The sequence below is a fragment of the Biomphalaria glabrata genome, chromosome 1 (assembly GCF_947242115.1).
Source record: "Biomphalaria glabrata chromosome 1, xgBioGlab47.1, whole genome shotgun sequence".
NCBI classification, from domain to species: Eukaryota; Metazoa; Mollusca; class Gastropoda; family Planorbidae; genus Biomphalaria; species Biomphalaria glabrata.
This window is the reverse complement of record NC_074711.1, coordinates 23,867,834-23,883,901: the sequence shown is the minus strand read 5'-3', so window position 1 is coordinate 23,883,901 and position 16,068 is coordinate 23,867,834. Positions and strand designations below refer to the sequence as shown.

At 31.7% G+C, this 16,068-nt stretch overlaps 1 protein-coding gene across 4 annotated transcripts; it reads right to left on the bottom strand.

Moving 5' to 3' along the window:
• Positions 1-2,013: 2,013 nt before the first annotated feature.
• Positions 2,014-11,341, bottom strand: LOC106078333 (sepiapterin reductase-like). Of its 4 annotated transcripts, none has more exons than XM_056029099.1 (4): positions 11,283-11,341; positions 7,424-8,075; positions 6,561-6,713; positions 2,014-4,243 (listed from the first exon to the last, which is right to left on the bottom strand). In XM_056029099.1, exons 2-4 carry the CDS (start codon positions 7,950-7,952, stop codon positions 4,125-4,127), a joined length of 801 nt encoding a protein of 266 aa, XP_055885074.1. In that variant the 5' UTR covers positions 7,953-8,075; positions 11,283-11,341; the 3' UTR covers positions 2,014-4,124. The 4 variants fall into 4 exon arrangements, with proteins under 4 accessions (XP_055885074.1, XP_013094640.2, XP_055885088.1 ...); XM_013239186.2 differs by having other exon boundaries at positions 11,180-11,312; XM_056029113.1 differs by lacking the exon at positions 11,283-11,341 and adding an exon at positions 9,583-10,861.
• Positions 11,342-16,068: the final 4,727 nt, after the last annotated feature.

Here is a 16,068-nt window from a genome sequence, read left to right as displayed (position 1 = left end):
TTTTACAACATGTCAAGTACAGATTTGGGTGACATGACAGTATCAATAGCGAGCATATTCATGTTTCTCATACAACGTCAATATTGAGGCCTGATATATATTATCGAGGATGAATTGTTATTAATCTAGGGTTGACGCTTTAGTATAGACTTTATTATTTGGTATCATTAGTTTGGTCCTCGGCAGGCGTTCTCCACGGACGAAATAGAAGTACCACTGTCCCTAGTAGAATTCAGCAAACATTGCCCAATAAGAATATATGGGAATAAATGGAGGTTTGATTTTGATCGACATTAGTGAGGTTAAGACCCTATTGCGACACGTGGACTGAACATTTATAGTCTCCTTAGCGAGTGCAGTCTTTTGAGTGTTCTGGCGACTATAAACAAAAGTATGCCTCATATAATATAATAAATAAAAAAAATCATACTCAGTTTATGGCCTCAACCGGGCCCCTCGTAAAAAGAGGAATTTATAGCAGAAAAATAGTTTCATGAACAAGGGCAGTAACTCGCCCACACATTAATTCCCACTATGGTGAAGGAGGTAAGCGATAAATGATGCAAGATAGGTGGCATTGTCGTCAGCAGTTTTAGGTAGGACAGGCTACTCCAGTAGGACAGGCGACTCCAGTAGGACAGGCTACTCCAGTAGGACCTACTCCAGTAGGACAGGCGACTCCAGTAGGACAGGCTACTCCAGTAGGACAGGCTACTCCAGTAGGACAGGCGACTCCAGTAGGACAGGCTACTCCAGTAGGACAGGCGACTCCAGTAGGACAGGCGACTCCAGTAGGACAGACTGAAAAGACGACTTTTTGTAGTGAGCTAGGTTTTGTCCAGAATTTTTTTAATTATTAGTCTACTACATTTATTTCATTTTACCTCAAGCTGAATTTGTTTCTATTGTAATAAAAGTTTATTCAAGTGATTTCAAGTTTTATAAATTAAGATATAATACACTTACATTGGTTTAGTTGTCTACCGGCAGTTTGGTGCTACAAGTCAAAGCCGGTAACTACATGCCTGCTATTTGGTGAAAGTAAGAGGGAAGTTGAGTGGGCCTACAGTAAAAGACATTTTTTTTCTACACTATATATGGGGTTGACATGATCCTTAGAGACACCTCTGTTCTTAATTTGTTTGTTTAATGAGTCTCAGTTGTCTTTGTAATTCCTTTATAAATGAATATTATTAGATTCTTAGATCCAAGTAAAAAACATCAGCTATCTAAGTTTGAACTTTACATGCAATCCTGGCACCGGTAGACCTACAGCACTTTTTCAATATATTTTTACATTTTAATTTTAAATAATAGGCTATCATCAAATATAACACTTATGTATTAATTTCACATAATTATCTATGCACTATCGTAAAAAATAAAACAGAAACAGAGGATCACAATCACAAAATAAGTTCACACATTTTAAAACTATCTAAAAAAAAAATGTTACTGTCATAAGAGTCGATACTTAGCCTTAAATAATTTATGTAAACTGGACATCCTGGGTAATAACTTTTTTTTTGGGAGGGCTACTGTAGATGTCAAAAGAAGTTCACACTTTCTTAGTGTATTGAACAACTTATGAAATAGTATTGATGGTAGGCCTACTTGGGCTACCCAAAAACATTGCCAAAAGTAGCTAGTATCGTATCCTAAGAGTTATTGGTATTTAGCAATGTTTCACTTGAAGAAATGATCTAAACGAGTGGACAAAGTCTTTAGAAAATTATATCGTCTAGGTTGAACTTAAGTTTTTAGGTATCATCTCATAGCCTCATAGAACTAAGTAATCCTATAAGGAAACTTGCCAGAGACAATCAAAGATATTTTAAAGACTTTAATTTGCAACTAAAAATGAGATGTCACATTCATTTGATAAAACTTCCTGTTTCTGATGCAGCGTCAAAGGAAGATGGTCAGTGTTCAATGATTGAAAGACAAAAACAAGTGGGGATTGTAAAGAAACAAGATCTAGATCATATTTCATGCATTAAAACATCAAGCAACTTTTCTTCACAAAAATTTAATAAATCTTTTCATGAATATAAATCTATCACCAAGCATAAGGAGAAAGTATTAAATTATTACAATAAACATATAATGAAAGCATTCTAGACATCAAAATGTAAGCAGGTTTAAATACTTTCCCAAAATTAAATGTACAAGATTTTAGCGGCTCACTGAAAAATAACCAAAATTGCTCCATCAATATTGCAATTAGAGACCAATTAATGCAACTAGACAAACCATTCAGTTACAATGACTTCAAGGTATTATACTATTTCTGTATCTAATAGAAAATAAACAATTAATATTAATGTATCTCATTAAACAATGCCAGTTCAATCTTAAACATATAGAGATAAAAAACTAAGTATTACAATATTACAGCCAATACAACAAACTATATAGTTCACAGCTCGACCTATATAACCATGTTACATAATGCAAGCTTTCTTATCTTCAGACTCAGTGATATCTTTTTATTATTATAATAACTAATACAATAATACACCACTATTGCTTTGTTGACTAGAATAATGACTAATGTAGATAGTACAATTTAAAACTATTCATTTTTTTTAAATCAGATGCCATGCATAGGATACAAAAAAAAAGGAGTTGGGGGGAGGGGGGGGGGGACTATACATTTTTAAGTAACTTATTTGTACAATATTACAGTACAATTAAATCTAAGTTAAGAGATACCAAAAAAAAAAGTGAAATACAAAATCAATTTCTAGAACAGAGGATTGGACACAGAAAATTTTATAGATTGACATTACAGCATGATATAACTAAATCAATCAATAAATAAAAATTCTTCATTTTTACATTAGTTTTGCTTGTAGCTAGATTGATTTGTAGATTTTGAAATATAGTGTATGGTATTTAAAACTTTTTTTATTGAACAACAACAGTTTAGCTTTTAAATGTATATGTATAAAGACAAATGTTACTGAATTAACCAATGAGCCAAAACTGAGGTAGTAGCCATATCTTTTTGTAGGGAAACAAATCAAACAAACAAACAAATATTCATACATATCAACTATCAATTTATTTAGGGCATATTAGACAAACTAAATAAGGCAAATGCATAATAAACTACATTAAAAGAAACTAGATTCTAGAACAAGGAGAAATAGAAGATAAAACCTTTTAGGTATGGAAACTTAATTCAACTACTATTGATTCATTGATCCATTTTGAAACAAAATTACACTATTTACTTTTACAATTGGATGGACAACCAAGAAAAAAAAAATAAATAGTATGTCAAAATTACAGCACATAAAAACATTATTTTAAAATAACCATAAAAAGAACATATGCATGAAGTTATAATTAACTTGTACATGTTACTACTACATACGAAAATTATAATAATAGTCATCAATTTTTTAAATCTTTTATAGTGCTTTCTGTGACTAGTTCATTTAGTAAGAGTGGATTCTGTAAACAAATTGCATTTAATTTTGTACCCTAAATCAGGGTAAGCATATCTCATGGAAAACCCATAAATGATCACCAAATAACATAAATAGTAAATCATCAAACATAGAATGACTAATTACAATAGCAATAGACTCAGTTGAGGTAGTTGAAACAAAAATACAGGTTCATCATCTCACTGAGAGCTTGTGAGGGAAAATGGTGAAAGATAAAAGAGTCATACTATTAGTATTCCATTATGCTAACAAATAGAAAATATTGAGTTAAAAAGAAACTTAGCATAATACTGATTTCCTTAAATAGACTAATTTTTTTATTTGTCTATATTTTACTTAATTTTAATAGATTAAATTATATTTTTTAAATTTCTGACTTAAATGTATAAACTATTTTCTGTAGAGAAACTTTCTGTAGAGATAGTACTATTAGTACCTTTTTAGCATATACAATTATATAGTTGAAACTATTTAAATATTTGGAAATAAAGTTAAATCACGAAAAACATTATAAGAAGGAAAAAAATAACAAGAGCACTGTAAACAGCTGCAATACAATATTTCTTAATTAGTTGATTGATGCAGTTACTCAAATTGGAATGTAACAATTCAATCTAAAATAAAGTTAAAATTAATTCTCTAGACCTAAAATTTCTGGTAGTGAATTCAAATTTCGTCATAATAATCTATATGAGCACCATTCTCAAATGTGTTTTTCTGTAGGATGGAAACAAGTTTTAGAGCAGATGAATCACATTCTACCAAAGATTTCTTTCGTACTTGTTCTGCGGAAAAAAAATTTGTATGAGTTCAGATAAAATGATCTATAAGAATAATTGACTAACAAAAATGCTTTTAAAAAAATCTTGGGTCTACAAAGTAATTACAAAGGAGAAATATAAGTTATTATTGTAAAAATCCTAAAAAAAAAAATTGACTAAATATTTTATTAAATAAATATTTTGGTCCAACTACATTGCTTTACAAAAGAGTTTCATAAACTTTTTTGGCAATGTAAAACTTTCTACATTCAGAAAATGAAGTGTTAGTGATACACTTATTTTTTAAGTTTAATAATCACCTAGTACCGGTACCAGGTGATCAAGCCTGCTTAGTTGAATAATCATGAAAGTTCATTTTAGAAATTTTTTTTAACAATGAAAAAGAGCTATTGGAAAATGACTATCAATCGGAAGAGTTACTTTTACGTTCTATTAGTTTTAAATATCATTGTACATAGCAATTTTAATAAAAAGTATCTTAAGTGGTCACTCCAGTTTAGAAAAAAGGTTGTTCACGTTGAGTCATTTTACATTGCAGGGTCTTTAGCATGAAACTATTGGTTCATTATTACTTTGGAAGAAAGTCTTTGCAGCACAGCTTCTCAAATAATAAGGTTCAGATGTTTAACATTGTTCTTGTATGAAATCTAGAAATATTTAAACAGAACATTTTGCATTATGCGCGGGATAAGTTAAAGCCTTAGTGTGAAACGTCTTAGTTTCATCTACAACAAATGTTGCAAACATCTTCAGGTTATACGGTAAAGCTTGGATTTTGAAACTAATAAAATGCTGCACTCTTCCAAAAATTTAACTTGAAGACATTATCTTAGCATTCTGATGAAGGGTTTTCTTGAATCAATCGTCAAACATAAATGACAAAGCAGTCAATTCTAAATATACATGTGAAATGTATTTTAAAGTTTGGATTTACACAGCATAATTGGGCTATGCTAATTATACTAAGCTTTCTAAACTGGGATGGTCAAGTAGAAAAGAATACTTGACCATACTTGACTGATTAAATTTATAATGGACATCAATTTACTATATCATTTCAAATGCCAGGAAAACCAGTGACTTAGCAGAATTTAGGTCATTGGTTAATATGCATGACTAAATGCATTATGCGTAGGACGTAATCATCTTCTTTTTTGAAGTAACGTCTGTATTATATAAGACAAGATAAATGGAGATTATCAATTTACAAGGTGTCAATGAATTGTGATGAGGGTACAAAGAGTACACAAATATAAAGGGTTTCTCAGCTTTGGGTATAGAAATGAAACCAGTCTTCCCAGCATCTTTACCCTCCTCAGAGAACACCAACTGCTTGGCTATGTCCTCAGGATGGAAGATAAATGTAGCCCATTACAATTATTAACACTACAAATTGCGTTATGTTGCAAATGTTTATTTAGGCCTATAGATTCATTATAACTTGCTCATGTTTAGAAAAATGTTTCAGTCTAGTGCTGTAAGCCATTTGACATAAGCAGAAAGATGCATACATATTTATATTTTAATTTTATTTTGAAAGGACTATCGTTTTGTGGAATTTCTTAATTTCAGGTATTATTCATTGAAGAGTTTAATAAATTAAAGAATAATTGTCTGCTAACGAACATCCAGTTTTGATGACACTACAAACTTCTAAAAGAAACAAAGAATATTTTATCAATTTTGAGGTTCTAAAAGTTGCACATTTATCTTCGTTTTTGAAGCCAAGCCTTTTTATAGGTTGCCTAAAGGAGGTATTGTATTTTTTTTTAAATATTTTTTATGCTTTTCTTGTTTTTTTAAAAATGTTAGAAAAATTAACTTAGAGCTGTGAACACTAATAAACTAATTACATGTTGGGACAGCTTTGATATTTTGTAGGAAACCATAATACAAGCATAACGTGTCACACAGCTTACGTTTAGCCAGACAAGAAAAAAACATCATAAGTTATTAGTTAATGTTGTAGATGTAGGCTAATGTGAGACAATAAAATCAAATATAATATTTTACATTTAATTTTAAAGAATTCATTCACATGTAATAGTAAATTACTAAATTTTTTTTGTAGAACACCTATAAAGTTTAGGAACCCCAGCTTCACAACATTTTTTAACAAAATATTGCCCATCATAATAACAAAGGTTATGTTTATAAACTATGATCTTAAATTTTTTTTTTTTTTTGATAAGCAAAGAGCAACACATAATATTTTCATAACACATAAATTATGAATATTTATTTAATCATGTATTTCTAAAGCTGTATAAAATACAGATGTTCCTTTCAGCCTGTACCAAATAAAAAGGGTTAAGCATACCTTCAAACCAGTTTCTCAGTTCCATATCTTTAGTATTTTGACAAGCAATGTTAGTCATGTCTGTAACAAGAGGTCCAGGGGCATAGTTCAATGTTCTAATGTTTTCCTCCTCTTCTGAAATGACTTTGATCATCATGTCACGAGCTGATTTAGCTGAAGTAAAATAATTGGTGGTGGTTATTTACTATTGAATTATTAATAATTGACTTACTCGCTGGATATGTCACTCAGAAATGATGTGAAATGTCAATTTCCAAAACCTTCAAATATCAATCTTCTTGATTAGCTTGGAGAAACAAAAACTCATTGTAATCTATATAAAGTGTGGAGGATGTTTATAAAAGGCTTTGGCGTTTATGTTCTACTCCAAAATAGAAAGTTAAAAGTTCCCCTTTCAGACCTTGCAATCTATAGGGCAGGTGATGATAAGGTCCTATGTTTCTTTGGCCAAAGGTTAATGAGCAGGGCGCCCCTTAAAAATCCAGAAATTCGAAATCCCAGTCTTTTCCAAGATTCGAACCTAAGACCCCAAATTCAGAAGCCAAGCACTTAAGCCCTAACCCCCCTCTCCCCCGATCAGTTAACTTAAACAAATGCAATATTATTACATTGAATCATTGTACTTGGAGAAGCTATCTCTAGACCCCCTCCTTTTAAACCCCTGCATTTTTGAGAAAGCCAGGTTGTATTCCTGGCATCAAAACTATCCATCAAACATTAAGCAACTTCAATTCTGGTTGGTGGTCTATGCTATTTCACACAAATTAAAATATATTTATTAAGGGTAGGCAGAAATTAAGAGAGTAAGGCCAATTTCAAAAAATGTTATGAATATATTATAAATATTAAAAGTTATTTTTTACCCATGCAATACAACGCCCAACTCTTCATCGGCTGAACTGCTGATAATGATGAAATATTGACAATGATTTTAGATTTTATTGAAGGTGAATTAAACAGCTGCATAAACTTTGATGTTAGAGCAACACATCCTGCCAAGTTTGTATTGAAAAAGTTTGATATGGTACATACATCATCAAGATTTCTAACAAAATCTAGAGGCTCCAGAGTTCCTGAGTTATTAATAAGAATGGCTTGTTGAAATTCTGTTACGTCTGCTTCTGCATTTTTTAAGCAATCTTCTAGAATGTTGTCATACAGATTCTGATCACAGCTTCCTTGGTCAAATATACCAGTGACAGTCCTGATCCCATCTTTCAAAAGGATCAATTCTGAAATGCTATCAAGCAATATCTGGTTTCTTGAAAGAAGTATAAACAAAGAACCTTTGGGTAATTTATTTGCGAATTGTTGAGCAATACTTCTACCTAGACCTCTTGTAGGACCCGTAATAACACACACACTAACTTTGTCTAAAAGTGGTTCTGACATGATTTTCTTGAACTTGATCCTCTAGCGTGGTCGTCTTATAAGTTTACTAATTGCTGAGATCTACTAGATATAAATATTTATAGATCTAGATCTTGTCTAGGTGTAGTGCTTTCTAGTGTAGTCCTTAAATGAAAATGATAGAAAAAAAGAAAATTGAAGATAATAACATTTTTAAATACAAATAACTATGATGTGTTGTTAGCACACTTAGAGTGTTCGTCAAGTTACAAGGCAGGGAATGAAGAATTACTTTAGTTCAACAATTCTCATAGATAGATTAAAACATTAGGTAATTCTTGCTATTAAGCGTGATCTATGCAGGAAATAGAATTTTTATGATATACTGTATGACTTCGCGTCACGCAAGGATCGTAAAGTAATTCTGTACGTAGTAAAGGATGAATAAAATGCAAAGACGAATGTATTTTCTAATATAAACTCTTAATTTTCATGTATAATCTGTATCCCTAAACAAACTTGGCCCCGGGAAATCCGTTTCGCATAGAGCCCTACAATAGTTGAGTCCGGCCCTGCTTTATAGTGACAGGTGAATACAGAATAGATTACTTGTTCTCCCCCCCCTTTCTTCACCACTATGTGAGGTAGAAATAAAAAAAGGAGATATCTTTCTTGGTCACAACGGTCCGGCCCTGCTATTTAGTGACGGGTGAATACTACTTGTTCTCCCCACCCCATCTTTTATTTTTCCTGGCGTAACTAGTTCGTCCGACTTGCAGAAATAAAAGAGTGATCTTTTCTTTACTTCTTGCTTGCGTGTCCAAACTCTTGAGCCATGAAGAGAATTATATATATAGATTAAATCTAATTGTCTATTCTAGATCTATAAGTTCATCTATAAGATGATTATCATTACAAGTATTTAGATTGAACAATCATTTAAATCAGGGTTGGGCAAATTACGTCCCGTGGGCCACATGCAGCCTGCTGATACCTACAGAAATTAGGTATGCCATAAGATTAAATATATAAAAAATACTAATATATTTAAATTAAATAATTTTAATTATCTTCTCATGACTTATGATGAAGAGGCTAAAGAAACATTGTCTTTAATTGGCATTCTAAAAAGTCTAAAGCAAATGAAGATTATGCTTATTGACAATATTTTGAAACATTCAGTCAAAGACACAAACTCAGGCCAGTATTCTACTGTGTAGAAAGCGTTATGTATGTTGGCTTGGAACAAGATGGCAAGTGTAACAACTGATGGAGCCCGTGCTTGACTGAGTAAAACAGTTTTTGTTTTTTTTAATAAATTGAAGAACAATATCCCAACTGTACACTCTACACGGGAAAGTATGCACAAAGCTGCATTGAATAACAAATATGTTTATTGACCCAATTATCACAGTGATCAAACTTATCAGAGCTAGAGGTCTTAACCATACATAGGCAGTTCCGAGAAGTACTTGAAGATGTGAAAACATATCATTCCGATGTTCGGTACCACAGTTTTCTCAGACAAGCAAGCAAAAATTTTTTTAATCACTTTCCTTTGCTGAAAGTGAAAGGTGAAACTATTTATCGTAAAATGGCAGAAAAGTAGAAAACTTGTGAAATTTGAAAGCAAATTTTAAGAAGTCAAGAACTTGAAACCAGTTTTCAATACCCTCTGTTCACGATCTAGTACAGCAGCTGATTCAACTCCAGAGGAAATACCTCCAAGCAAATTATGACCTGAAAGAAAAGTTCCAGTTAGTTCTTCCGCTGGAGTTTTATGGGTACCAGAAGCTGTATTTCCACACTTAAAAAAAACCCCTGATGCTTAACTTTTTAAATTATTTGGGTCTGCATACATCTCTGTGAACAAGCATAATTTTTCTTTTGTTTGAAAATAAACAAGTCTAAGAACAGGTCGATGCTTACTGGCTGTAATTTGACAGCAGATCTATATATAATATAGATCTAATAATCATATATAGAATATACTTAATTTTATAGAATAACTAAGACAGATATTACCCGCTGCCCGCGGGTCTTAACTTGTGTATTGCTGATGTAGTGACTGATATAGTGCAGTAGAAACAATTAAAGAAAATAATAATGTTATTTAAGTAAAGCAAATGCATGACTAAAAAAATATTATGTATAGTACCATATGGAGCTAAAAATAGCTAATTGACCTGAATTCACGCGATATTAAGAATAGAGTTGCACTCATGTAAACATGCTTTAGAAAAACAAATTTGAATGTTAATTTGATTAAAATATGAATGAATGGACTATAATTATATAATGTTCATATGTGTTAAAGTATAAAACTATGTTAGCGAAGAGAAGTTCTATCATTTTAAGAGTTGTATTATAGAGTTTTAGACCTAGGAATAGAGAACTGTGTAACCTTTTGAGTAGGCTTAATGTCAAATGAAAGAATGTACGTCAGGACTTCTAAATTCGCAGATATAAGGAAGGAATTTATGTAAAAATGCTTTTGAAACACAAATTTTGAGACTTAATTTTATTAAATAATGAAATCAATCTTTATAGACTATATAAAATATATATATATATATATAATTTTGTATTTTCATGTGTCAAAGTAAAAGACTATCTGCGCAAAGTGTAGTTCTTAAAATTAGAGCTAGATCCTTTCAATCTTTTCATGTAACCATGGTAAACATAGCCTAGATCGATGAAGTTATAATGCTTTCATAGAGTTGGTCAACTTTTTTTTTGTTGAGGGTCTTAAGTTAGTTTTAGGGCTACAATTAGATCTACAATACATAGCATACACAGTAATTTCGCATACACTACGGCACGGCCTAAGTTAGTATCCAAGGATTTTAATTTGTGTCGAGTTTTATCAAGATTCTTAGATTCAGTCTAAGATTGGTCAAATGGTTTTTATTTCTATTCAGCACAACAGCATATACATGTAGATTCTACATACATAAGCCTTACTAATTACTTTCTACTCTATAATTATAGTATAGAAGATAGATCTAGAAAATTAGATTATTCTAGATCTATAGGCAGGCCTATATAATATATTGAGTATAACTGAATAATTCCAACACTTGACACTAGTAGTGACTAACATTACAGTCTGTAACTGTAATATAAATATTCTAAATATGAGTATGTATACTATTATTATGAGTGCAATCTAACATACAATAATTCACAATAGTAATAGATAATAGATAGATTGAGATTCTAGATCTACACATCTTATCATCGACTTGACAATAATGATTATGTCTTACATCTAGAGACTCTAGATGTAGATCTAGATTAGATCATTATATTACTAGATCTATATATTTAGAGACTATATTATCAAATCTAGTGTCTATGCAAGTTGACAACTTTGAAACTTGGTCAGTGGTGGCAGATGTTTATATTTTGTATTTTGAAAACAGACCAGGAAAACGCCAATTGAAAAATATCTAGGCCACATCTAGATACTTTCATAATACTATGAATGGATGAGAAAATGTGAACAGCTTATTTGGCAAACCTGAACTGAATAAGTGAGTCAAATAGCAGGCTCATATACATTTCATTGTTGCCAAGTATAAAAAAAATATATATACAAAAAATTGAGCTCTTAACAATATCTCAATGTGTGGCAGTTGTTCTTCGTATAAAATCTCCTACTTTATTACAACTTCGTTGCCCATTTGTTTTTACAGAGCTTAAATCTATATCAACCCACACTGTGTTTGTCTGTCTGGTAAAAAATTTGTACACGTTATTGCTCCTACACCCAATCTCTGATCAAACTGAAATTTCGCACAATAATTTCTTTTACCCGAGAACACAAGAATCAATATTTAAAAACAACCTATTTAGTTCACTATTGGTAATTATTTTTATTGTTATCTCGAACAAGGCAAAGAAATTGTACTTGACTGAAGTGATGGTATAGGCCTAAGTTGAATTAATCCATTTTATATAGGTCGCCGTAAAGCCAAGAGTTTGAATTCACCCTTTTAAAAAAAAAAAAAACGCTTTTAAAGGCCATATTACTGTAATATTCACCCAGATATTTCTTTCTTTCTCCCCACGCCCTTTACTCAACTGGTCCAGATAAGTGATAGGATCAAAGCTAATAAGAAAGCAAGAAGCATGAAATATTGCAAAACAAAATTAAAAACAATTGGTAAAAATATTTCTAATTGCAGATTTATTGTTGTTGGTCTACATCTAACACGAATTTTAATACATGACTGATCCAAATTAATTATAACACTTCATATAAGCTTTGTTAATTTTTATAAAAGTACTTTTATGTTTTTCTTGTTTAATATTTAATGTCATACAGTGAACGTCTAATAATGGTTGAATTATTTTGTGCTACAAACAAAAGATAAGAAAAGTTGATTCTGCAGTGCACTTATATACTGTACCGGTACCTTAAAATTAAATTACAATCGAAATGTAGATCTAGGCTAGGCAACACGTCTATATATAATCTTCTGTCTTCCCAATTCTTTTTGGATTCTAGTGTTCAGATGACTATATAATAGACCAATATATGAGATAAATTGTGCAGTGGTTTCCAAATCAGGGAGCTCTCCATATAGTTTTCTTTCAATAGGAGTGTATCGGGGCCATTGTGTCTTGTTCAGGACTCTTGATAAAGAACATATATTTAATCAATTTATATATATAAAAAAAGAATCAAATTGATTTTTTTTTACTATTATTATAAGTACCAGTAATAATAAAAAGGCTTGTTTTAGAGTCCTAAGAATGAGGAATGCAGTATTTCCCGTGGCTACGCAGCCCCAGCTGTGACCAACATATTTTGACACATCAAGAGCAAGCATAACCATTGTCCACTGGCGGTCGATTAAGATTTTCTTTTTGGTCTCAAATATGTAATAATTATAAGTATAAAATGCAATTTAAGGCCTATGCTTGTTAAATAACACAACATTCTTAGTCTGCTAAATGAGGATATTTGCAATGGCCAGAAGCATAAAAAAATATCCATAAAAAATAGACTTGATGTATTTGTACGGGTAGCAAATGTTTTATTTTTAATTATGATAACTAATATTACTTTTTTTTTCATTCAGTTTTGAGACATTTTTAAACATTATATATTAGTCAATATATTTAAATATATAGATTTTGATTTAATGGTGTGTAGCATTAAGTATAACAAAATGGAAACAACAGGAGTAGCACCATTAAAAGGAGAAGATAACACATAATGTTAATGAAACTAAAGCTAACATACTAAATAAATACTTTGCATCAGCATTCTCAGAAACACCTCCCATTGAGTGGAAAAAGGGCTTGCTAATAAAACTACTAAAGAGTACAGCTCAATCGCAATGTGAGAAATGGCGTGGCATCCTTTTGTTGTCAGTACCAAGCAAGATTTTCAGAAGAATCTTGCTTAACAGAATAAAGGGAGCATATGATGAGCACCTAAGGGAAGAACAGGCCGGATCAGAAAAAAGGAAATCTTGTGAGGACCAAAAGCAACACTCAGAATAATTTTAGAACAATGTGTCAAATGGCAAGCTCCTCTTATGCAACATGTCAACTTTGAAAAGGCATTTGATAGTATTGACAGAGAATCTATCTGGACACTAATTAGACATTACATGATCCCAAATAAAGTAATACAATAATTAAAAATCTTTATGATGGTTTCACCTCTCAAGTACTCCTCATTGGTCAGAGGAATTTCCCACAACAGGAGTCAAACAAGGATTGCTTTCACCACTCCTGTTCTATATTAGATTGGGACACAAAAGAAGCCTACCCAGTACTCTAATTCAGGAAAAGGAATTCAATGAACTTTCACACAAAAGCTGGAAGATCTGGAAGTTGCTGATGACATAGCCTTATTTTACACAAACTACAGGATATGCAAGAAAGGTCACAGCTTTAAGTGAAGTAGGAAAAAAGAGTAGGCCTCAAAATAAACCACCAAAAAAAAAACAACAAAAGTACTTAAAGTAAACAACAAACAACAGAGATAGACAGGCCTTAGAGTGGAACCCCCAGGGCACAAAATGTAGAGGAAGACCAAAAAGAATGTGGTGACGCAGTGTACTAGATAAAACCAAGAGGACAGGAAAAAACTGGGTAGCCTTTAAAAAAACTAGCAAGAGACAGCAGATTGGCATGTTTTTACTGAGGCCCTACGTTCCATGAGGAACGCAAAGGAAAGATGACGATCAGCATTCTCACCCCTAGGAGACAAAGACATTATTTAATTTGAACCAAGCAGACAACATAGGATAGGAGACTTAGAAGTACTGGTACTGTACAAGAAAAAAGGATCCAAAAACTATTAGCAAACATTAAACCGTATAAAACAGGACCTGATGGTATTCCGGCTAGAGATTACTCAAAGAACTAAGCAATGAGCTATCACCAGTGTTAAAAATAAGCGGGGCAGAGTACCAAAGGACTGGAAAGAAGCTAATGTCACTACCCTATTTAAAAAAGGAGAAAATCTGACCCAGGAAACTACAGACGTATCATGTACATATCTAGTATAATTTATGTAATGTATTAAATGTTTATGATAATAACATCATCCATATGTGCCTTACAAACTTTTATTGCACTGATCAGGTACAGGTGCAGTGACACTACAAACAAGAACTGTATTTGCTTTTGAACTTTCAAAACTTAACTTCCATCCAATCCATCATAGCATTGAAACTGGCCGATTGATTACCTGGACCTGTTTTGAATCTGCTCTAAATGACCATGTGTAACTTCTTTTTCTTTCTCACATTTTTGGTTAGATTAAGCATAATTTTGGTTCTCAGCCAATTACATTACATCTATATATATAGTAGTATTCATTTAGGTATATATTTTAGGATTCAGATTCTTTCCGAATAAATTGTTGGTTAGATTAAGTGGTGGTCCATTTAATCAAATTAGTTTGAACTGGTACTTCTAATGATTGATATATTTTACAAATACTGGTAGTACAATAGCATAACAGAAATGTTTGATAGCTTTCAATACGTTTCTTAAAAGTAGTATTACCCCAGGAGCATTTTTATGCCAAAATGTTTAAATTGAACTGAAGTACATTAGATTTTGATACATCTAATTAATTGGGTGACAGCCTAACAATGAGATACTTGTATGCCCCTCTGATTGGCATCACAATTGTTCCGAGTTCAAACCCTGCCCACTGACAATATAAAATATTTGTGGCTACTTCCACTTAGTAGACTTCAAAATTATATTAAATTAAATTAACTAAAGAAAATTACAGACCACATTGAAGTGTTTTTTTTCTATTGACAGTTTCATTTTTAGTATAGATCAACATTCTAATATGACCAATCTGTATCATATATATAATATTTAAACATAGTCTTTTTTAAGTCAGAATTTAGTTACAGTACACTTGTGGTCATGACACTAGTTAATTTGCTTACCATAGGTTAGGTACCTATATATGCTCATGGACCACTGCATCTAAAGGAAACTTTTTTACTATTATTGTTTTGACAATCTAATATTTCTTAAAGCCATCAAGATGAAAAAAATGATTTGATTGATAATATTTTCTCATTTGTCTAAACCAGTGATGCCCAAAAAACGGCCCACCGAAAGGTCGGCACTAAGTGTAGAAAATCTTCTCACCAAAAGAATAATAAATTGAAAAACATATCTACCTTTGATAGGGGATTCACTTTTTATCTGATTAATTGGTACCATGACCTTTAACATTTGTACTTTTGAGACATGGGACTCAGAATGAAGAATCTACCAGGAAATGTGAATGGATCTTTATCTTTTTGTGGAACATGATGATAAGCCAATATGTTTGTTTTATTAAAGAAAATGTAGATAGTTGAAAAGCAACATAAAAACCGAATTATGAAACAAATATGGCGGTATTCTTGGTTTCAGCCGCAAATAAAAGCTTGTTAAACTATGCTTAGAGATTGAAGGATCTATGAAAATATTTACCAAAAAGAGACCAGAAAATGAGTCGGTGGTAATGCTGGCTACAATGTTGCTCACATGTGAAGTAAAGAAATGAAGCCATTTTCCCACGCGTAAAAAAAAGAAGATAATCTTTAAATATTCAATTAATTAATGTAAGTACTAGATCCCCATGGGTTTCTAATAAAATAATTTTGAGTCAATTTTA